Source organism: Lactuca virosa, chromosome 1 (assembly GCF_052849685.1).
Source record: "Lactuca virosa cultivar CGN04683 chromosome 1, Lactuca_virosa_CGN04683_v6, whole genome shotgun sequence".
Classification (NCBI taxonomy): domain Eukaryota; kingdom Viridiplantae; phylum Streptophyta; class Magnoliopsida; order Asterales; family Asteraceae; genus Lactuca; species Lactuca virosa.
Genome location: NC_136426.1, coordinates 112,990,431 through 113,015,252, shown reverse-complemented (window position 1 = coordinate 113,015,252; position 24,822 = coordinate 112,990,431). Strand labels below are relative to the sequence as shown.

The 24,822-nt window shown below is 39.0% G+C and overlaps 1 protein-coding gene across 1 annotated transcript; it reads left to right on the top strand.

Annotated features, from left to right (window-relative positions):
• The first annotated feature begins 2,880 nt into the window (after positions 1-2,880).
• Positions 2,881-5,257, top strand: LOC145156833 (UDP-D-apiose/UDP-D-xylose synthase 2-like). Its single transcript, XM_079076067.1, has 9 exons — positions 2,881-3,297; positions 3,614-3,706; positions 3,838-3,945; positions 4,039-4,153; positions 4,239-4,372; positions 4,472-4,573; positions 4,652-4,744; positions 4,823-4,958; positions 5,039-5,257. The coding sequence occupies exons 1-9, from the start codon at positions 3,019-3,021 to the stop codon at positions 5,149-5,151; spliced, it is 1,173 nt and encodes a 390-aa protein (XP_078932193.1). The 5' UTR covers positions 2,881-3,018; the 3' UTR covers positions 5,152-5,257.
• The last annotated feature ends 19,565 nt before the right edge of the window (positions 5,258-24,822 follow it).

Sequence of the window (24,822 nt, the reverse complement as noted above, 5' to 3'; positions counted from 1 at the left end):
CGAAAATACAGTGTCAAATTTGAGACAAAAAAAAACACAGTGTCAAATTAGAGTTTCGGTGTAAACTGAGTTTTTTTTTTTTGTTATTTACCCTATTTTTTATCTAACAAACGTTACATCAGTAAACCAATTGAAATAAATTTGTTGCTTTATTAACTCAATTGATATAACGATATGAAATTTAGCATCATATAACAATGCATATCAAACTTCAAGTATGTTATCACCTTCACATCGAGGTTTATATTAATGGAAGTTTGTTATACGTAATCAAGAATCATAGCGCGTGAAAAGGATAGCTGTTAATGTGCTAGCGGGTCAAAATATCAAAGGAAGATAGCGATGGCTATCCACGTGACTACGTGGGTATGAAACACAGACAGCTCATACGCTTTTCTCCCTTCCAATAAACACTTCCAAATCTTCATTTTAATATATATTCGCTAATAAATAAGCATACAATATTTTAAATCCAATTTAATAAAAAAAAACTTGAATGTTAAAAGAAATATATTATTAAGACTGGCAAGCAGCAAGTAGCAAAGAGATAAGCTCAAAAAAACAAACCAAAACATGATACATGATGCAAAGACAGAGAGATTAAATAAGAGACAAACACCATATATTCCAATTCAATCGAAAGATTTATTTTTTATTTTTTATTTTTTTAAATTTTAAATCACAGTTGAAAAATGAAATTGATGAATTTTAACAATAAACGACAAAAGTAGATATTTTGATTTTAACAATTTGATGATCTATATTAGTAGTGTTTTACAAGTGTTTGAATATGTTACACTTGTAACTTGAAGTTTAAGCATCAAGATTGTTGTGTGTAGGAAATTTATTTGTGATTTCGTTTTCTATTGTAAGAATATAATTACTTGAAACAGACTTTATCTAACCACATATAAGTTTAATACTGATTAAATAGTTATTTAATTTTAATTTTTGTTTTTATGTATTCTAATCATTTTCATTTCATACAAAAACACCGCTAACCAAAACTAAAGAACAGTAATATATAGATTACAATTTTAAATATAAAAAAATACAAACAGTAAATTACATATGAATATAAATGTATTTTTGGCAAGGAGTATTTAAAAGCATTACAGATAAACACAAATTAAAAAATAAAAACTTTGCTCGGTGTACAGACATAAGACTTAAAGGGTATTTGAGATTGTTTATTTAAAGTTTTTTAGCTCATTCCGGTCAGTAATAAGCATGTTTAAGTTTTTGGATCGAAAACAAAAATTTTACTTATTCCGCTATATAGCTGTAATAAACCATTTTTGATAAGTTGTTTTGTTTAAATTTATTAGAAATTCCCCATTAAGGATGAGAACAAAATTACACTTTTATCCTTAATTTAAATAAACAAAATATTTTACACGTAGATACAGAATTTATCAAACATAAAAAAATAACTTATTATTTTATTACGTTTTGGTATTAGACACACTAATCCATTTTTTTCTTTCTAAAACTCCATTTTACACTAGAGAAAATAATAAACAGTTTTATGAAAACAATCATGACTTGTTTTAGATAAACAATCCGAAACATTTTTTAAAACTTTTATTTTAAACAAAAATACTGATAGTTTTTAAAGAACTTTTAAATAAACAATCACAAACATTTTTCAAGTAGTTTCAAAAGCTTTTAGAAATTATAAATTTTAGTTTTTTTAGGTTTATGGCATTTTATAAATTTCAAAAGCTTCTTGTTGGATTTTGTTTTTTATTTTTTTGTTGATTTTTCTAATATAATTTTCCGTTAAACAAAAACTATCAGGTGCAAATATCAACTATTTGAAAACAAAATTAGTTTTGCATTTAAAAATATAATTAAATTAATAAATAACAATATTGAAATTCACTTATTTTTGTACAAATGACAAGAGAAAATACAGATTCCCAATTTTTCTAAATTTTTTCCATAAAATAACAAAAAAAATTAAAAAAATTTACCAAAATAGCCATAATTTTCGTAGGTAGTGAATGAGAAAATCTCAACTTGTTTCCCATTCAAACATTTATTGCTCTTTCATATGAATTCCATTTGAGCTAAAAGAAAATTTATTATGTTTTTTTGTAACATGAGATTCCGTTGACATATTACATTTCAAATATTAATGTGAGGAAGTCATATTTTTTTAACTTCAAAATAAGCTACTCTATGAAAAATATGAAAAAATTCCAACTTTGAGTCTTTATAACATTTGCATACAAACTCCGTTTTAGTTGACTTTTTTATTGTGATATTTATAAAAAAATCTATCTATAAACATATTACATTTATAATTAGGATGCAAGGAAGTTATACTTTTTAGCTTTAAAATAGGCTGTTCAATAAAAGTTATGAAAAAAAAACTTTATAACTTTCGCATATGCACTTTATAACGATCATCAAACAACGTGGGTTCTTCCGATCACAATAATGACAAACAAAAAAAAAATAATAAAAAATCACAGATCACTCAGATTTTCGCAAATGTTGACCGTAAAAAAATTATTAATTTCTAAATTTTTTTCTTTCGCATACCACCTAAATTTTGCCCTTTTTGCAAACGATGACGTGCAAAATTCTACAAAATGAAAAAAATTATAAGTCACTTATATTTTCATAGATAATGGCCTGAAGAAATTATATCTGTTATAATCATTTTTCTGATTTTTACTATGTTAAAAAAAAAAGATTTCAATTTCTGTAATAAGAAAACGTTTTACTTCAGGCAATATCGAACCGACAATTGTTAAAATCTACGCGGCATCACCAAATCGAGACTCGAGAGTAGCATTTTGTTTGTATACGCGCGAGAACACGGATCACAAATATCGAATTAACCACAATTAATAGCAATGTGGCCCACACACCCTGCGTAAACCTTTCTCCCTCTTTTTTCTCACTGCTTTAAATACCTTCCTCCATCACCGACGACGCCATATCCGATCAAATCCAGTCCATCGAGAGAAAATCTAGCAGAAAGCTACTCATACCCGGAGATATAGCATGGCGGCATCGTCGGCGAGGGTAGATCTGGACGGAAATACGATAAATCCCTTCACAATATGCATGATTGGTGCCGGTGGATTCATTGGCTCACACTTGTGCGAGAAATTGTTGACGGAGACGCCGCACACTGTCTTGGCGGTGGACGTTTACAATGACAAGATCAAACACCTTCTAGAGGGGCCGGATTCCCTTCCTTGGGCTGGTCGCATCCAGTTCCACCGTCTCAACATTAAGAATGATTCGCGCCTCGAAGGTCTTATCAAGTGCTCCGATCTGGTAAAACCTTCAATTGCATTTCTAGATTTGTTTAATTTTCTTTTTTCAATCCTTGATTTTATTCTGAGTTATTAATCCTCTTGGATCTGCATTATTATCTTCTTCAATTTAAGAGTGAGGATGTGGATTTCGTTAAGCTGTTAGTTGAATACCTCTAGAATCTGGTCAAAGATAGTGTGCGTGTTCCATGCTTGAAGCGTAAAGTACTGAAAGAATCCATTAGAACATGTTAATGGCTGCTAGTACTTTGCGGAGATAGTATTCAATAACACGTATTCGACCGAATGATTGAGTTCATTTTTTTTTGTTGATTTAGACAGTAAATCTAGCCGCGATCTGCACACCGGCGGACTACAATACGCGTCCTCTTGACACGATCTACAGTAATTTCATCGACGCTCTCCCTGTGGTATGATTCACGTTTCTGTATCGTTGATTCGACATATTTTTCATTTTCTCTACATAATAAACACTTCTACTGTTTCTAATGTTCGATGATTTCAACCAATTCTAATCGTTAATCTGATCTTCATCTTTTAGGTCAAGTACTGTTCAGAGAATAACAAGCGGCTCATTCACTTCTCTACTTGTGAAGTATACGGGAAAACCATTGGTAGCTATCTTCCCCAAGATAGCCCCTTGCGACAGGTTAGAATTCAGATTTAGAGTAGTTAACTGCATTATTCAATCATCCTTACTTATTAACTCCTTTTTTTTTTCTTGGATCATAACAATTTACAGGATCCTGCTTACTATATCCTTAAAGAAGATACATCCCCTTGCATTTTTGGCCCAATTGAGAAACAAAGGTGGTCTTATGCATGTGCAAAACAATTGATCGAGAGGCTAATCTATGGTATAAACACATTCTTTTTCATCTCTCATTTAATATTTGAATTCACCATGGAATTCTCCTCTCATGACTTTGGTTTTCTTTGCAGCTGAGGGTGCTGAAAATGGTCTTGAATTCACCATTGTTAGACCTTTCAACTGGATCGGCCCTAGGATGGATTTCATTCCAGGGATTGATGGTCCCAGTGAAGGTGTTCCCAGGGTTCTTGCTTGCTTTAGTAATGTATGTAACATGTTTCACCATATCATTGAATTTTATCTATTTAATTAATCAATTTAATCGTTATCTGTATTAAAAAAAATGGATTCTTTTGGTTCACAGAATCTTCTCAGACGTGAGCCTTTGAAGCTAGTCGATGGTGGTGAATCTCAAAGGACCTTTGTCTATATCAAGGATGCCATTGAAGCTGTTCTTTTAATGATTGTATGTTACTTACTAGTTATTACAACACTCTTAATTTCAATCAAAGAAGAATCTCATTCTTGACTATTTTCTTCACAGGAGAATCCTGCTAGAGCTAATGGTCATATCTTCAATGTTGGGAACCCCAACAATGAAGTTACAGTGAGGCAGCTTGCTGAAATGATGACTAAGGTAATTTTTTGTTATTGAAAAGGGTATTTTGGGAAAGGAAGTTTGGTCCTAACATTCCATTTTTATTGCATGTGGCAGGTGTATTCAAAAGTAAGTGGTGAAGATTCAATAGAGACTCCCACTGTTGATGTGAGTTCCAAAGAGTTTTATGGTGAAGGCTATGATGATAGTGACAAGAGAATTCCAGACATGACCATTATTAACAAACAATTAGGTACCTTTTATCAGTTATCAGCTACCAGCTACCAGTTACCTGCTATTTTTGGTAATCTGATTTATTTTTGTAATTGATAGGTTGGGATCCGAAGACATCGCTTTGGGATTTGCTGGAATCGACACTTACCTATCAACACAGGACATATGCGGAAGCAGTGAAGCAATCCGTTGCAAAAGCAGTAGCTAGTTAAGACAGTTAGTGATGTGTGCTTTTAAAACTCAGCTTTTCCTGTATAATGTTTTTATGTGCTGTGAATTGTCACCACCAAAAAAAAAAATTGGGTTTTGCTTTTGCTACTTTTGCTTTTCTTTTAGTTTGTTGTCTTTCGGTATTTCATTAAATGTCGTATTTAGGTCTTGGACCATGTCATAATTTATTAATTTATTGTCACATAATATATTAAAAACACAAGCATATCATATTTTAATTTTCTTTACACTCTGTTGCTTCAGACTCTACATTCCAACCCATTATTAGATGTCATTTACCAATTTAATGTAACCCGTTTATTACTTGTCATGTCTTAACAGCTATTAGGCATGAACATTTGAATCAAAACAACCAAACACATCTCCAAACCTAACTTTAATTTCTATGGATATTTAGGGATTAGGACATCAAGAACGCGAATATACATCTGAGATGAAAAGGTTTACCTAAAAAGAAATTGAACCTAATGACCACTTATGCTCCACAATCAGGATTCCCACTTTATCGCTGACATTGATATATTGTGAAAACAAAGAAAAAGGGGGTTCCCCCCATCTACCATGTTGAGTTAACGGAAGTCGTCATCAATTGCGTCTAACTTCTTGTCTTCCTGAAAAATACCACAAGGGGGAGGGTTACACAACATTGAAGCCAAAGCCACCACACTCGAGGTTGCATCATGAGGTACACCATGATGTGTATGTCATGTTTGTTGGATCGAATGTGAAAGAAATAAAAAATTTACTGTATTTATGGAGTAACACACAAAAAACCATTTAAATGGAATGAAATAGATAATATATTTGCAAGAGATAAGCTTATTATTACACATTAAAACAGAAAAGTAAACAATTGATTGTTTTATTGATTAAAAGTGAAATAAGTAAATAAAAGAGTTTATTTGTTAAATTAAATATTATAGTTTATTTAATAAAGTAATTTATGTAATTAATAAGTCATGATAAAAAAACCCACCGACTAGTATATGTATAAAAAGAAAAACATAATAAGCATACATTGCTAATCAGCTACCAGCTACCAAAGAGCCGTAGGTCTAACAATATCAAAAGGGCGAATAAGTGCCCAATAGCCAAATGTTGGATGTTCAAGTCACGTTTATGATGCAACATTAGAGTAGTGATATATATGTAAGTTGTTCTATAAAAAAAATCATAGTCAACTCTCCTCCCCACTCTAGAAATCATCGTCTTACCTTCTTTCTCCCCTGACGATCAATGGGTTCAATCAAGTCAAAAAGGAAGATTAATGTTGGTCAGTTGGTTGGGTGGCAAGAGTCTCTCGAGATATGTGCGGATACCGATAGATAGATGTAACTAATTAATCATGAATATTATTCTCCAATATCAGAGGATCCTTATACTCGAGGTAACAAATTCTAACACTCTATGGATTAATTGTTGACCAAATTAGTTATAACCAAATGAAACATCCTTCATATGAGTTATTTGAAACAATCTTTTAAAATAAAAGTTTATTTTAAAACCAAAATTCAATTTAAGAAAACAAGTTATGGATAAATGTTATAACCGATCAAGTGCTTAACATTTAAAAAGTTCAAAGTAAGCGAGACATACAAGAGTATCACAATATGATCAATAGACAAAGATAAATAAACATCTTACATACACTTTAGGATAAAATACACTTAAATCACAATGTTTTTAAAAAAATAGATTTTGACACTGTTGCTTTTTGTTACAGTTTAGTCGGCAAGTTTTTTGGTGAAGTGACATACTTACGTGTCATTCTTTGGTGAAGTGACATACTTACATGACACTATTTGGTTATGTGGTGCTAACTTGACATGATGTTGTGTCAAAATTGAAAAAAATGACACAAAAGATACTAAGCTTTTATTTTATTTTATTTTTTTCAATTTGACATTCCAATTTTTTTTGAAGCAAACTTCATTCTTTCAATTCCGTCGGTGTTGAACATTTTTCATTTGAAACAATATAATTTGTTTTACATTTGAAACTATGAACACAATTTTACATTTAAAAACCATGTTTTTTTTAAATACTAGTTCTTATATATATATATATATATATATATATATATATATATATATATATATATATATATATATATATATATATACATTTTAGCCATAATGTTACGTCAAAATATGTATTATTTATATTATAACCATATTTTTCACTAAATACAAAATTTTAGTACGGCCTTGGAGGTACGAAGTGCACACTTAGTCTCATCTAAGGCCGTACTAAAGTATGGTATAGATATGCATGCTATTATTCTGTTCAACTTGTGATGTGAGTTTTCCTCACTATACTTTCGGGTCGAAGGCACCAAGGCCGGCCCATCGGTTGATAACCTAATATTGTTGATATGCTAAAGTATGGAATAGATATGCATGCTAGTTTTGATATGCTAGTTTGGTAGATCTGTAGGACTACCTGTGATACTGTCTGTTTATCTGTTTATGATGTTATCTGTTATATGTCGACATATTGTTGACGGGTTTTATGCATAAGAACAATCCTATGTGCTCATACAAACCCTAATGCTTGGATCTAGGTTTCTCTATTGTACATGCAATGAATCCAAGACTTATAAACCCTAATCTAGCATACATAATTTCGAAATTAACATATAACATCAGATCTAGATGTTTACCTCTTCAATGGAAGCTTGAATCTTCTTTCTTGGAGCTTAGAGTCACAAGTGCAACTCCTCTAATGGCTTACAAACACCATAAGCAAGAAGGCAACTATGAGAGAGGAGGGAGGATGCTTAATTTCGGCCCAGGGTTTCTCTTGGGAAGCAAGTTGTAACACCCAGAATCAGAAAGACCAAGAAAAGAAAGGAAAGGCTCTAAGTCAAGAGTCAACTCGTCGAGTCCAGGGAGGAACTCGACGAGTCGGAGCTGGATCCGGGGCATAGAGTAAGTGACCGACTCGGCGAGTCGGCTAGTGGACTCGGCGAGTCTGGTCTGGACGAGAAAAACCCTAATCCCGAGGGTTGTGCCCTATTTAAAGAACATTACATCCCTTCCCCAGCCTCTTGGCTACCCTTTTGAGATCCAGAAACCCTAAATTGTGAGTGAGAGTCCTTGGAAGCAATTTGGAGCTTAGATAAGTGGTTTTGTGAAGAGATCTTGAAGATCAAGACGCTTGGATCAAGGGGGTTTGCAGAAATTTGGATTAATCTTCAGTGGGAGGTCATCTTGGAGGTAATAAGCTGTTACCTTCACCCTTTTTGCATCTAGATCTATTCTTGAATGAGATTTGGGGCTATTTTGGCAAGATTGAGGTCTATTCTGGGTTTGGGGCTTAGATCATAGATTGCTACTTCAGATCTAGGGCTGTGATGGTCCAGAATGTCTTAAAGCAGCAGTCAATGAGTCATTGGTGAAGCCCCTTTGTCTTAAACCCTAGCCCTAGAGTGTTTTGGGCTTATATCTCCTTGGTTTCACGTAAAGTTTGAAACTTTATGTAGGAGATAGACTGTAGAAGAGTGGATTTATGGATTGGAGCCCCTGCATGGCTCGAAGAGCCACTGTATGGATTGAGAACTGGAGAGACTCGGCAAGTCACATGGGTGTACTCGACGAGTTGTATGAATAGGTGCATGGACTCCGCGAGTTGGAAGAACAACTCGGCGAGTCTGTTGAAGATTGCCTAGGACTCGGCGAGTCTGTTCTTGGACTCGACGAGTTAGGTCGCAGAACCCCCAACCTCTTCTGGTTAAGACGCGGATCAGTGAGTTGAGTGGTGACTCAGTGAGTTGGACAGGATGGGACTCAGAGATCGTTGAACTCGACGAGTCCTGGGGTGACTCGGCGAGTTGGGTCGTATTTTGAGAGCTTCTGAGTTTAAGGACTCGGTGAGTCTTCGGGTTGACTCGGCGAGTCGAGTCAACTGGAATGTTGACTTTGACCAGGACTTTGACTTTAACCAGAGTTGACTTAGTTTGACTTCTAGAGTTCAGTTTGGAACTAAGTGCTTTATTGATATTAGTAGCTCGGGGAGTTAGTGGAGCAGCCGTTCAGAAAGTGGACGGACAGCAGCCAGAGGGTTATCAGCAAAGTTCAGCAGTGTGAGGTGAGTCTCATCACTGATTGTATGGGTCTACGGCCACAATGCCGACCCATTTGGTTTATGTATGGTAGGAAGACCCGGGGGTTAGCCCTAGGCATTATGCATGAAAGACCAGGAGGCGGCTCCTGGCACATAGTATGTTATTATGTATGATAGGAAGACCCGGGGGTTAGCCCTAGGCAATATGTATGAAAGACCAGGAGGTGGCTCCTGGCGCATTGTATGCTATTGCGTATGAAAGACCAGGGGGTGGCTCCTGGCACACTATATGCGGAGTGGCCTAGTAGAGTAGTCTGTATAGTTGTCTTTGTGATACTTGCATGAAAGACCAGGGGGTGGCCCTTGGCACTTGTCTGTAAGACCCAGGGAGTGGCCCCAGGCTTGACCAGGAAGACCACGTGCGGCCCGTGGCATAACCGTAAGACTATGTTTGGCATATAGCACCTTACTTGATTATGGATACGTTTGTTATGTATGGCTCATGGTTACGTATGGCATGTATGGATCAGTTGATATGTATGGTATGTGGTATGTGGGGGAACTCACTAAGCTTCGTGCTTACGGTTTTCAGTTTTGGTTTCAGGTACTTTGTTTTCAAGGAAAGGAGCCGGCTCGATCGCAGCGCATCACACTACGTTTTCCGCACATGAGATCTTTGGGATCACACTCTGATATGGTTTTATGATAATATGTTTTGATTACTGACACTTTGGCTTGACACGAGATATTATTATGAATGTTTTTATACTGATGGTTTATGTAACAACTTATTTACAAATGAAATTTTTGGTCTTAAATTTTGGGATGTTACAAGTTGGTATCAGAGCCCTGGTTTGAGGGATTCGGACACACCCTCGGGGGTGTCTGGACTCAAATCGAGGGATTAAAAGATTTTTACAAGAAAATGGTTTTCTAAAAGATAAGTTAAAGGGGTTTTGAGAAAGAACGAAGTGTGTGATGTGCGCGACCGGCCGAGCTCAAGTAAGTATTCCCCAAAGTACCCATACAAGTTTATGTTATGTTTATCAGCTTCTTAGAACAGCATGCTAGAATAGGGCTAAGGATCTAGGAATGATGCCTTATGTGCCTGCCTTATGTGTTTCAGCTTATGAGAATTACATGCTAGTATTGAGTAGATAGTAATAGGATAGCATGTTTAGGTTATGCCTGACTATATGAGCTTAGCATCGCATGCTAGTACAGATTCTTGTTGTGTGGATAGAATTGCTTGATTATGTTCTGGTTAGATTTCCCTTTTGTCTGAATGCTACTTGCTTTGTGCTTTGTGGGACTCTGAGTGATGAGAGTAGTGCTGGGAGCAGTGTTAGTAGTAGTGAAGTGATACCAGCAAGTGTGGGTATATGCTTTTATTATCTACTAGCTAAATTACACACAGTAATACGTTTTATAACATCAAGTTACTGATGTGTTTTCGTATTATCAATGCATAATCAACTAGCAAACAATAACCATATCTCTAGGTTTAAAGATTATATGATATTATCATCTTGCGATCACTTATGATAACTTTCATGAAGTGATACCAGCAAGTGTGGGTTTATTCCAATGCTCAAAACATATTTCATAAGCACTCATAAACTTTGTAGCAAACCTTTGCTATGTCTAAAACCTTTTAGACAATCTACAAACATATTTATGACAATCTTCTTTCATATCTACTTCCAACATATGAGCGATTGTGGACTGTTCGAATAATCCTATTATTCAGGAAGTCAAAACATGCAAAATCGAAACAATAGATAAATAATCAACACAAGATAATAACTTTCTTATAAATAACACACCTTTATTTAATCATTAAATGTTGAATACAAAATTATCCATTACAAGTTTCCTACCTATCTAATCTAAACTAATATCGTCCTTTAGCCCAACGCTCCTAGCGTGCTTCAAATGCTTGACCCTACACAGTCCCTTTGTAAGGGGATCTGCTGGGTTATCTTCTGACGATACCCTCTTCACAACGAGGAGTCCATCTTCTACCCGATGTATAATAAAATGGTATTTCCTGTCGATATGTCGAGATCTGCCATGATCCCTTGGTTCCTTGGTCAAGGCAACCGCTCCTTCATTATCACAGAAAATTTCCATGGGCTCCTTTATAGATGGCATAACTCCAAGGTCTCCTATGAAGTTCTTCAACCATATATCCTCCTTTGACGCCTCTCTTGCCGCAATGTACTCTGATTCGCACGTTGAATCAGCTACGGTCTCTTGCTTGGAACTTTTCCAAGTCACTGCTCCTCCGTTCAAGGTAAAGACCCAGCCCGACTGCGATCGGTAATTATCCCGATCCGTCTGAAAAGTAGCGTCACTGTACCCTCGCACCCTTAAGTCATCACTCCCACCGAGGACTAGAAACCATTCCTTGGTCCTTCGTAGGTACTTAAGAATATTCTTGACAGCAATCCAATGTGCTCTACCAGGGTTCCCTTGATATCTGCTGACCATGCTCAAAGCGAAGGCCACATCAGGGCGAGTATAGGTCATAGCGTACATAATCGAGCCAACTGCGGAAGCGTAAGGTACTCGGCTCATATCAGCTATCTCTGCCTCTGTACTCGGGCTATGAGTCTTACTCAGTTTGGTATTGCATTGAATTGGCAACTCCCCTTTCTTGGAATTTTCCATACTAAAACGTTTTAGTACCTTTTCCAAGTATGTATCCTGACTGAATTCTATCGGTCTCTTACTTCTGTCTCTCACTATCCTTATTCCCAGAATATACGCAGCCTCTCCGAGGTCCTTCATAGCGAAACACTTCCCAAGCCAGGACTTGACCTCCTGCAAGGTTGGGATGTCGTTTCCTATGAGTAGTATGTCATCGACATACAATATGAGGAAGCTCACTATACTCCCACTGGCCTTGACATACACACACGACTCATCTTCGCTTCGCAGAAAACCAAACTCTTTGACCTTCTCGTCAAAACAAAGATTCCATCTGCGAGACACTTGCTTTAATCCATAAATGGATTTTTCAAACTTGCACACCCTATTGGGATGCTTCGCATCGACAAAACCCTCTGGCTGATTCATGTAGACATCCTCAGCCAACTTCCCATTTAGGAAAGCAGTTTTTACGTCCATCTGCCAAATTTCATAATCATGAAACGCAGCTATTGCGAGCATTACCCTAATAGACTTTATCTTGGCAACTGGCGAGAAGGTCTCATCATAGTCAACTCCAGGAGTTTGAGTAAAGCCCTTCGCGACCAATCGCGCTTTATAAGTGTGCACTTTCCCATCCATGTCTGTCTTCTTCTTGAAGATCCACTTGCACCCGAATGTCTTACGACCAGGTACATTATCAACCAAGTTCCAAACTTGGTTGTCATACATGGACTGAATCTCGCTGTCCATTGCCTCTTTCCATTTAGCAGACTCTGGGCCTGCCATGGCTTCCTTGTAGCTATTAGGTTCGTCCAGATTTATTAGTGTACTATCACTAATAAACGTATCCCCGTCAATAGTAATATGGAAACCATAAAACTGGGGTGGAACACTAACTCTATTCGAACGTATAAGAGGTAAGGACTGGTCAATTGGTTCAACAGGAGTTTCATCCCCAGGTTGAATGCCAGTGTCAGAGGTTCCTTCATCTCCTGACTCTTGAAGCTCTTCAAGGTCAATCTGACTCCCACTGTCTCCTTGACTTATGAGTTCTCTCTCTCTGAAAACCCCTCTCCTAGCAACAAAGACAACATTGTCACTTGGTCTATAGAAGAGATAGCCAAAAGACTTCTGTGGATAGCCGATGAAATAACACTTCTCACTATGAGGTTCTAGCTTGTCGTGAGTCTCTCGTCTTACGAAAGCTTCACAACCCCAAACCTTGATATGTGCTAACGAGGGAGCTTTCCCTGTCCACATCTCGTGAGGTGTTTTGGCAACCTTCTTGGTGGGAACTAAGTTAAGGATATGGGCGGCAGTCTCTAAGACATACCCCCAGAATGAGATTGATAACGAAGCACGACTCATCATAGAACGAACCATGTCCAACAAGGTTCGATTACGTCTCTCACCCACACCATTCAATTGTGGCGTTCTAGGAGGCGTCAATTGCGAAACTATTCTGCATTCTTTTAGATAGTCGTGAAACTCAAGACTCAGGTACTCTCCTCCTCGATCAGATCGAAGCATCTTGATTTTCCTGCCCAGCTGATTGTCTACTTCATTCTTAAACTCTTTGAACTTTTGAAAGGTTTCTGACTTCTGCTTGATTAAGTAGATATATCCATATCTGCTATAATCATCTGTAAAAGTCACGTAGAAGCGACAAGCGTCCCTTGTAGTGGATCTAAAGGGTCCACATACATCAGTATGTATGAGATCCAATACACCCTCACCCCTTTCACATGTGCCAGTAAAGGGTGACTTGGTCATCTTCCCAAGTAAACAAGACTCACACACGTCATCGTCCCCAAGGTCGAATGACTCCAAGACTCCATCCTTTTGGAGTTGGGCTATGCGTTTCTTGTTAACATAGCCAAGGCGACAATGCCACAAGCATGCTTTGTCCAAACTTGTGGACGAATCAATATTCAAAACATCATTTCCTAAATTATCTATAATTAACACATATTCATACATCCCATTACAAGGTAATGCATTGAAATAAAAAAACCATTCAAATAAGCATTAATAGAACCATTACTATTATCAAACGAATATCTGAAAGCTTGTCTAAACAATCCATGAAAAGAAATGATGTTCCTTGCCATATCTGGCGAATAGCAACAATTATTTAAATCTAGCTCTAATCCACTACTCAACACTAAGGAATAAACTCCGATCTTGGTGACTGGTGAAGACTTCTTGTTTCCCATGATCAAGTTTATCCTTCCATGCTCCACTTCCCTACTTTCTCTTAGCCCCTGCAAATCAGAACAAATGTGGTAACCATATCCAGTATCAAGGACCCATGAAGTAGCAAGTGATGAGTTATTAGATTTAATTAAATACATACCTGCAAAGGTGGGCTTTATCTTCCCATCCTTAATATCCTGCAGATATTTAGGGCAACTTCGTTTCCAGTGGCCCTTCTGGTGGCAATAGAAGCACTCTGCTTCCTTGGGGTCAGAAGAGGGCTTAACAGAACCTGCTTTGGTCCCACTAGAAGAGGAACCATCTTAGGTCTTACCCTTTTGGTGGTTCTTAGAAGGAGCCTTCCTCTTCTTACCCTTTCCTTGGCCGATTGCCAACACAGGAGCAACTACAGTAGAGGATGATGCAATAGATTTGTCCTTGAGGTTGCTCTCAGCTGTCCTCAGGAGCCCTTGAAGTTTACTCAGGGTGACCTCTTCCTTGTTTATATGGTAGGTCATTCTGAACTGGTTGTAGAAGGAAGGCAAGGAGTGGAGGATGATGTCGATAGTCAAATCCTCATCAAACTTAACATTAAGTTTGAGAAGATGATCAACATACCTTTGCATTCTTTGCAAATAAGCAGTTAGGGATTCTCCACTCCCCATCCTAGCGGTGATCATGTTGGTAATGATCTCATAGCGCTCTTGCCTCGCGCTTTGGTGGTACCTGTCCAGCAAATCTTGATGCATCTTATATGGATACATGTTCTCATAGGAATTTTGGAGTTCGAGGTTCATGGTGGACAGCATGATGCAATGAACTTTCGTAGCATCACGCTCGTGGGCCTCAAAGGCGGCCATCTCTTCAGGAGTAGCTTCTTCTGGGTTGATCTTTTCTAGTTTCTAATCGAGGACATATTCTTTGTCCTCGTAGCGAGTTATCATGCGAATGTATCTCATCCACTCGTTGAAGTTCGACCCATCAAATATCACTTTTTGACACAGGTTCATCAACGAGAATGACCCAGAAGTGTTGTTGTTTGCGTTTGCGTTAGACATCTGAAATAGAAAGAAACAAAGTTTGATTAGAAATGAATCCCCAATTAAACACCCAAATGAGAAATTAGGGCTAGGATCCAACAACATTATTTACAACTTAGAAAAGGGATGCCGTAATCTAAAAGTAAATAATTTGAAGGTAAGTGAATGACGATTCACTAATTTTCACCATGAAAAACGAAAAGAGATTAAGTTTTAAATGTATTTGAAAATTCCTAGATTTCTTTTGAGATTCATTAAACATTTCAATGGCATGTTTAAATCTCGATATGCACTTCAAATTTGCGACTGGGATGCCGAGGATCGCAAACAAGTTGTGAATAACCATGCGAATCAACATGGTGCACCCAATGTCTCTATCACCTAATCAATGTGCCGGTTAGCCACACACACTCCATTGATCTATGATAAACATCGAGCCACCCTTAGTCACCAATGTCAATCCCAAATTAGTGTGCCGGTTAGCCATGCACGCTCCACTAACGTTTGACAGGGGTACAAAGTGTAATTCCATGGAATAGCATCATTTTCACATTTTACCCTAAAGTAACTAAGATTGGGAATTTATAAAACAATGTAGTTTCTTTAATATTTCCATTATACTTATAATGAGGAATTAAGTGCCCTATCCTATCCGTTCGGCTAACGACCCTCCACCAGTCAAGCAAGCGGTGAGTGTAAGTGTACACCCATTAAGCGTCATTTTATAGGCAGCAACCTTATACCCACCTTATAGACTGGCTTCGTGAATGAGGCCTACTAGCGATAAGACTAGCTTATTCTTATACATATATATATATATATATATATATATATATATATATATATATATATATTAATCTTGTAATAGTTAAAGTATAAGATTGAATTTTAAACTTGTAAAATTCTAAGGGTTGAAATTTAAAATTTTCAAAATTAAACTTTTAATCAAAAATTAAATTTCAAAACTTGAGGGCGAGTTTTGAACTTTTCAAAACACAAGGGATCAAATAACAAATAATATAAATCAAACAATTAATTTAGTGATTATCTATATTTGACCTAATTCAATTTCTTGCAAGATAAGTTACCCAATTAATTCAAATAATCAATTTTAATCATATAAGGAATTTATTATCTAATCAATTGGTAATTATCTTGTGTTTTGGCAAGGATAATCTTTCAATAACAATAAAAATCGAATTTTATCAGTTAAAAACATTTAAGGCAATTATCCTTCATCAAAACATCAAGTAAATCCGAAAATCCTTCTGTCTGATGCTCCGACTCGCCGAGTCACTCACTGGACTCGCCGAGTTGGGTCGGGCAGAGGCAAGAAAAACGATTTTCAGCAAGGATTCGACAATTACATCACATACAACAGAAACCAATCATGGCTCTGATACCACTGATGGGTTTTATGCATAAGAACAATCCTATGTGCTCATACAAACCCTAATGCTTGGATCTAGGTTTCTCTATTGTACATGCAATGAATCCAAGACTTATAAACCCTAATCTAGCATACATAATTTTGAAATTAACATATAACATCAGATCTAGATGTTTACCTCTTCAATGGAAGCTTGAATCTTCTTTCTTGGAGCTTAGAGTCACAAGTGCAACTCCTCTAATGGCTTACAAACACCACAAGCAAGAAGGAAACTATGAGAGAGGAGGGAGGATCCTTAATTTCGGCCTAGGGTTTCTCTTGGGAAGCAAGTGGCCGAAAATTGAATCCTATGGGTCTTATTTATACTATAGGCTGCTAGGGTTTCAGTCTAAACCCTAATGGACAACTTAATGACCAAGCAGCCCAAGGAACCTTCTGGAATAGGGCCTTGGACGAAAATATGATGATCCTTCATCATAATTTCGTTCCCCCTTAGTCCATTAGGTTTCCCAGCCCAAAACTCAACTATCACACACTTGACAGTTTAAGCCCCTTTATTTAATTAATCTCTTTTAGTCACCAAATTAATTCCTAATTAATTTATGACTAATACTAATTAAATAAATATGATTTCTCCTTTAATATATTATTCTTATAATATATTAATAAACCATAATATCCTCTCTCTTTCTTTAAATTACCTTGTCAAGTTGCTTTGGTGAAGGCAACCCAAAAGGACCATGCACAACCGGGTCAAGTACATACCAAATATAGTTACGGGCTTAGACACTAATCCAACAATTATGTAGGTTGGGTTGACGTTGTACTGCTTCGTGTTGTTGCCAACAAACCTTGGAGCATACCAAATATGAGCTGAGGGCCGGGGAGGGCATGCTAGACTCATACCGAGGGCTCATGAGCATTCCAGATACAAGCTGAGGGCCGGGAAGGGCATGCCAGACTCTTACTGAGGGCTTAGTGGTATTCAGTCCAAGGAATGATCAGGCCGGGGAGCAAGCCAAACATAAGCTGTGGGCCCAGAGGGCAAGCAAGACTTATGATGTGGGCTTAGGGGTAATCCAATCTGTTAGTTGTGGACCCATTGCATGTTGTTATTATATTTGTGCTATTTGTTTGTGTATTGGTATTTTGGGGGAACTCACTAAGCTTTGAGCTTACAATTTTGGATTATGTTTCAGGTACCTTGGAGGATCGTGGGAAGGCGAAGGCGTGATCGTGCACCTCATCGAGTTTTGATTTTATGATTTTGGGAAAACTATGATATTAAACCTGTTTTGAAAACTATTTGTAAACAATGATGATTTATGGGTTGTTTTAAAAGTTTAAATTTTTCATGAATTTTATGGATGTTACAAGTTGGTATCAGAGCCTTGGTTTGAGTGAATTGGAGGAAAAATCGTGTGAATCCAGTCTCAAACTAAGGAAAAATATTTTTAAATGATTTTTCAAATGGTTTTCAAAAATAATCAAGGAGGATGCGATGTGTACATCAGTCGGAGCCAGTAAGTAGATCCCAAAATACCATATTGTTATTTGATATTGTGATATGTTAGAACGACATGCTAGTGATAGGCTGGGGATCTTCAGGATTTTGCATGATAGAATTGTCTAATTATATGATGTCTGATAGCCTAGGGTTCTTCTCTAATGGAAGTGACATCATTACTGTAGTTGCTTAGTGTATGCATCATGGTCATGCATAACTAAGATTTTATAGCATGAGAATGTTTGGTCTTGCCTTATTTACTGTTCTTGTTTGATGAAGGGCTTAGGGTAGGATCAGATATTCGACTGTCTATAGGGTCCAGTGTTATGTATGGTTATCATACACGAGTGCTGCAGGGTTGGTGGTAGTTTCATGGATGAGTTGTGTGGGGTCAGTCGGTTAGTTTTGAGATATTTAGCCTTTCCTCTAGGGAATGAGGATTGAGTGTTTTCATATGCTAGTGAGTATTGTTAGGGCGTTGTGATGATCCTCTGAGACAAATACGGGTAGGTGTGGAAGGTGTTATGGGCCCGTACTACTGAAAGCACAATACCTGTACGCGTAACAAGAAAGTCACAACCCATAGGTCTTTGTTGGGAGTTGGTTCCCCGTTACGATATGCATATTATCTGATATCCTCCTAGTTTATATTCAATATGGTAACTATGCGTCGAGTTGAGGCTAGGTCTGGTTTGGGATCAGGAGTTGGGCGTCAGGGTAAGTCAGCTGTGTTTGATGACAGGATCAGGGAGATTCTGCAGGAGGAGGTTGTTGCTCGTTTCCGAGCTAAGTTGCCAGAGATGTTTGGGTATATCAAGACTGCCATGATTGAGTACTTTGATGAGCGCTATGCTTCTTTGTCTGAGACTACTGCTGTTGTTGCCACTACAGCCGTTGCAGCTGCAGGGGTTGGATCGGGTCGGGTTTTTTAGTATTGGGACTTCGATAATATGAAGCCCCCGACTTTCGATAGGGGGTAGGACCCGATCATCTCCATGAGGTGGCTATCTAATGTGAAGGGATGTTTCTTCACTTGTTCTTGTCCAGCTGACCAGAAGGTCAGGTACTCTCTGAACCTCCTCAGGACAGGAACGAAGGATTGGTGGAGGCTTGCTACTAGTTCATATTCATCTGAGCATAGAGCTGTTGTGTCTTAGGAGTAGTTCTATGAGATGTTCTGCTCCCGATATGTGCCGTTGGTGGAGCGTGAGAGGTTAGCCGAGGAGTACCTGGATTTGAGGCAGGGCTCTGAGACGGTGATGGAGATCACCAAGATGCTCACGGAGAGGGATATGTTTTGTCCTGAGTTTGCTGCATCTAAGCAGGCTCAGATGACCCATTACTTAAGCATGCTCAAGACAGAGATCAGACAGTTTGTTTCCAACCAGCGTTATGGTACTTTGTTGGAGATGCAGGAGGCCGCCAGGCGGCGTGAGATTGAGATTGATTTGCAGACGAGGGAGCAGAGGCCGACCCCGACGCAGTCGCAGCCTGCGCCAAAGCGGTTCAAGATCGATGATGTCTGATCTGGGGGCCGGAAGGGCCACACTTGTACGAAGTGCGACAAGGTGCATGAGGGTGCTTGTGATCATCTTCTGGGTGCCAAAATTGTGGCCGGCAGGGCCATTTGGCAAGGGATTGCCGCTAGCAAGCCCCAACACTCAGTTCCAGGATTTGTTATCATTGCGACTAGGTTGGCCATGTGAAGGCCAACTGCCCATCGCTTGTTACTAGGCCGACACAAGCTCCCGTGCCGACTACTTTGAGGATCACTGATGGGAGTCAGGGCAAGGCAGAGCCCCCGAGGGCTCTAGGTCGCTCTTTCCAGCTTACTGCCGAGGAGGCCAGAGTAGCTCCTGATGTTGTGACTTGGTACATTTCCAGTGAACTTTTTGCATGCTCTAGTGTTGTTTGACTCGGTGTGAGTTGGTATTTTGTGTCTCGATCGTTCAACAGAGATTTTGATATTCCCATTGAGGAGTTAGAGTGTCCGCTGCAAGTTTGTATCGCAAACGAACACGAGGTTGATGAATCATCAGTATCTCAAGGTTGCGTTCTGGAGATCTTCGGGGTGCCTTATCCGATCAATTTGATCCCTATCCCCATGGGGGATGTCTGCGTGATTGTGGATATGGGTTGGTTGAACCGTTTTGGTGCTATGATTGATTGTGAGGGCTAACGCGTGGTAGTTCGAACCCCAAGTGGGGAAGAACTGGTTATCTATGGAGAGGGCACCCAATTGCCAAGGCGCTGTACCGTTTAGCACCACCTGAGATGCAGGAGTTGTCATCTCAGCTGCAGGAGCTGCTAGGTAAGCAGTTCATCAGACCGAGAGTTCTCCGTGGGTAGTGCCAATTTTGCTCGTCAAGAAGAAGGATGGTTCATACCGGATGTGTATTGATTACCGGGAGTTGAACAAGCTAACGGTGAAGAACCGTTATCCCCTTCCACGGATTGATGATCTCTTTGATCAGTTTCAGGGTGCATCTTGGTTCTCCATGATAGATCTGAGGTCCGGGTACCATCATGTCAGGGTGAGAGAGGAGGACGTGGAGAAGACTGCATTCTGGACTCGTTATGGGCATTACGAGTTCGTGGTGATGCCATTTGGGCTCACTAATGCGCCTACGGTATTTATGGATTTGATGAATCGAGTATGCAGGCCGATGCTCGATCGTTCGGTTATTGTATTTATTGATGATATCTTGGTATATTCCAAGACCAGAGAGCAGCATGAGGAGCATCTTCGTGAGCTTCTAGGGGTTTTGTGGCGAGAACGGATTTATGCTAAGTTCTCGAAGTGTGAGTTTTGGTTACGAGAGATTCAGTTCCTTGGACACCTCGTTAATCAGAATGGGATATTGGTCGATCTGGCCAAGATCGAGGCTGTGATGCAGTGGGAGGTTCCGAAATCTCCCTTCGATATCATGAGTTTCTTGGGTTTGGCAGGGTACTATCGGAGATTCATTCATGATTTCTCCAAGATTGCAGTACCCCTCACACATCTGACGATGAAGGGGGTGGATTTCCGATGGGGCCCTGAGCAGCAGACAACATTTGAGACCCTTCGGCAGAGATTATGTGAGGCCCTAGTTTTGACCCTCCCAGAGGAAATTGAGGATTTCGTGGTATTCTATGAAGCTTCCATCACTGGTTTGGGGGCGGTCCTCATGCAGAGAGGACGGGTGATAGCATATGCTTCGTGGTAGCTGAAGTCGCACGATACGAGGTATCTCACGCATGATCTGGAGTTGGGGGCAATGGTTTTTGCCCTCAAGATTTGGAGAAATTATATTTATGGGGTCTGTTGTACTATCTACACGGATCATAAGAGTTTGAGACATATTATGGATCAGCCTAACCCGAACATGAGGCAGCGCAAGTGGCTGGACGTAGTCAAGGATTATGACTGCGAGATCCTTTACCATCTGGGTAAAGCGAATGTGGTGGCGGATGCGTTGAGCAGCAAGTCGGCTAGGTCTTCAGATGGGGTATCGTGTATGAGGATATCAGTGGATTCGCCGCTTTTGGAATTGATTAGGGAGGCTTAGGCCGAGGGTGTTTGGGAAGAGAATTGGAAGATAGGTAGGATCAGGGGTGAGATTGCCAGATTTGTTCCGGATAGTCTTGGATTGTTGACCCGTTGTGGTTGGGTCTGGGTTCCGATGTTTGGTGGGATCAGACAGATTGTATTGGAGGAGGCTCATAACTCTCGTTTTTCTATCCATCTGGGGGCCACCAAGATGTATCGGGATCTGAGATTGAGCTATTGGTGGTCGTGTATGAAGAGGGAGATAGCCTGGTACGTGGAGAGGTGCATGACCTGCAAGATGGTCAAGGGCGAGCATCCGAGACTGCATGGCAATATGCAGGCTATGGAGGTTCCCATGTGGAAATAGGATTAGATTTCGATGGATTTCATCACCAAGTTGCCAAAGACGACAAAGGGTTTCGATGCTATTTTGGTCATCGTGGATCGATTGACCAAGAGTGCCCACTTCCTGGCAATTCGGGAGAGTTGAGAAGTTGGCCGATGTGTATATTTTCGAGATCGTTGCTCACCATGGAGTCCCGATCTCCATTGTTTCAGACCGTGATGTTCGGTTCACTTTCCATTTTTGGCAGAGGTTCCATGTGGAACTGGGCACGAGGTTGCACTTCAGCACGACTTACCAACCGCAGACTGACGGCCAGAGTGAGCGGACGATACAGACCCTTGAGGATATGTTGTGGGCATGCGTCATCGATTTTGGTGGGACCTTGGAGTCTTACCTCTTGCGGAGTTCTCCTACAACAACAGTTTTCACTCCAACATTGGTGCTCCGCCTTTTGAGCTATTGTATGGGCGGAGATGTCGTACCCCGGTTTGCTGGGGCGAGGTTGGTCACAGGGTTATGGGGCGGACCGAGGTGGTCCTTCATACGACGGAGATGATTCAGCAGATCAGAGAGAGATTGCAGACCGCTCAAAGTCGGCAAAAGAGATATGCCGACCGGTGCCGATTCGAGTTTCAGAAGAGATATGGGCGGCTGTCTTTAAGGCATACCCCCAGAAAGAAATGAGAAGAGAAGATCGACTCATCATGGAACGAACCATGTCTAACATGGTCCGATTACGCCTCTCAGCCACACCATTAGGTTGTGGTGTCCTAGGAGGAGTCCATTATGAAACAATTCCACATTCCTTGAGATAATTGTGGAACTCGATACTAAGATACTCTCCGCCTCTATCAGATCGGAGCATCTTTATCTTCCTGCCTAATTGATTCTCAACTTCATGTTTAAACTCTTTAAACTTTTCAAAGGGATTTGATTTTTGTTTGATTAAGTAGATATAACCATATCTGTTATAATCATCTGTAAATGCCACATAAAATCGATTAGCATCCCTAGTGGTGAATCTGAAGGGTCCACACACATCTGTGTGTATGAGATCCAACAAAACCTCACCTATTTCACAAGATCCAGTGAATGGTGATTTTGTTATCTTCCCCAAAAAGACAAGATTCGCATTCATCATCTGACCTTAAGTCAAATGATTCCAACACTCCATACTTTTGGAGTTGGGTGATGCGTGGGTAGCGTCGTGTCAGAGACGACAACGCCACACACATTCATCATCTAATCCATTAGACGAATCAATATGAAATACACTATCACCTAAGCTATCAACACAAATCATAGTTTTATACACACCATTACAAGGTAAAGCTTCAAACATAAAACTACCATTGTTATAAACCAAAATCAATCCATTAAAATCATTAAATGAATATCGAAAACCTTGTCTAAAAAGTGCATGGAAAGAAATAATGTTTCGCGTCATTTCTGACGAATAGCAAAAATCAACTAAATCTAATCTAACATCACTACTAAGCATAAGACTATAAGTTCCAATCTTGGTAACATGAGAAGATCGCCTATTGCCCATGATTAGATTCATCCTTCCATGCTCCACTTCTTCAGTTTATCTTAGTCCCTACAAATCAGAACCAATATGAAAACCACATCCTGTATCAAGGACCCAAGAATGAGTAGGTTGTGAGTTATTAGTTTGAATAGTATAAATTCCTACCGACGATCGCTTCACTTTGCCATCCTTGATGCCCTGCAAGTACTCTAGACAACTTCGTTTCCAATGGCCCTTATCATTGCAATAGAAGCAAATGACATCTTTGGGATCACTAATAGAAGGAATGTTAGAACTAGGATTCGCTTTTGGGCCTCTTCTAGATGACCCAACATGGGCGTTGCCCTTCCAGTTTTGATTAGGAGCACCTTTCCTTTTCTTTCCTTTGTTTTTCCCAATGGCAAGGACATAAGCATTAGTAAAGGTAGGAGTTTGATTCTTCTTCATTCCTGACTCAGCCGTTAGCAATAGGTTGTGGAGTTAGGCCAATGTGGTTTCTGTATTGTTCTAATGATAAGCTAAAATGAACTGATCATAACAAGGTGGAAAGGAATTAAAGACCATGTCTATGGCTAACTCCTCATCAAAATTCACATTTTTCCTTTCACGACGCTTCACATATCTCTCCATCATTTGCACATGATTGCAGACTGACTCTCCTTCCTTCAACTTGCAAGCCATTCGAGCTTTGACGACCTCATACTTTTCTTGACGAGCTCTCTTGTGAAACTTTTCCACAAGATTCAAGTTCATCTCGTATGGCCAGTAGTCCTCATAGAACTTTTGCAACTCAGGAATCATAGTGGAAACCATGATGCAAGCAACCTTAGTCGCATCGTCATAATGTTTCTTGTAAGAGGCTATTTCTTCAGGATTAGCAGTGGCCTCATCAATCTCAACGATTTGTTTCTCAAGGACATAATATTTGCCCTCGTATCGAAGATCCATCTTGATGTTACACATCCAATCATTGTAGTTAGTGTCATCCAATGTTACATTAGACACGATCGAGAGAAGCGAGAAGTTGTGGGTAGAGTTTTGAGAAGCAGAAGCATCACTAGAAGTAGATATCCATAGAGAAAAAGAAGTTTTAGTTAGATGACAATAATCATTAATATTTTAACCCATAATTGATATTTAAGGCTAGGATCCAATATAACAATTCATAATTAAGAAGAGGGATGTCGTAATCTTATTTCGAATTTATGAAAGGTAGGTAAAATCAATTCACCAATTTCGAACTATGAAATTCCTAGATCTTTTTTAGATTCATTGAATTTTATTAATGACATGTTTAATTTCAGATTATGCTCTTCTATTTGAGACTGAGATGTCGAGGATCATAAACAAGATGTGAATAACCATACAAATATGCTTGGCACTCTCGATG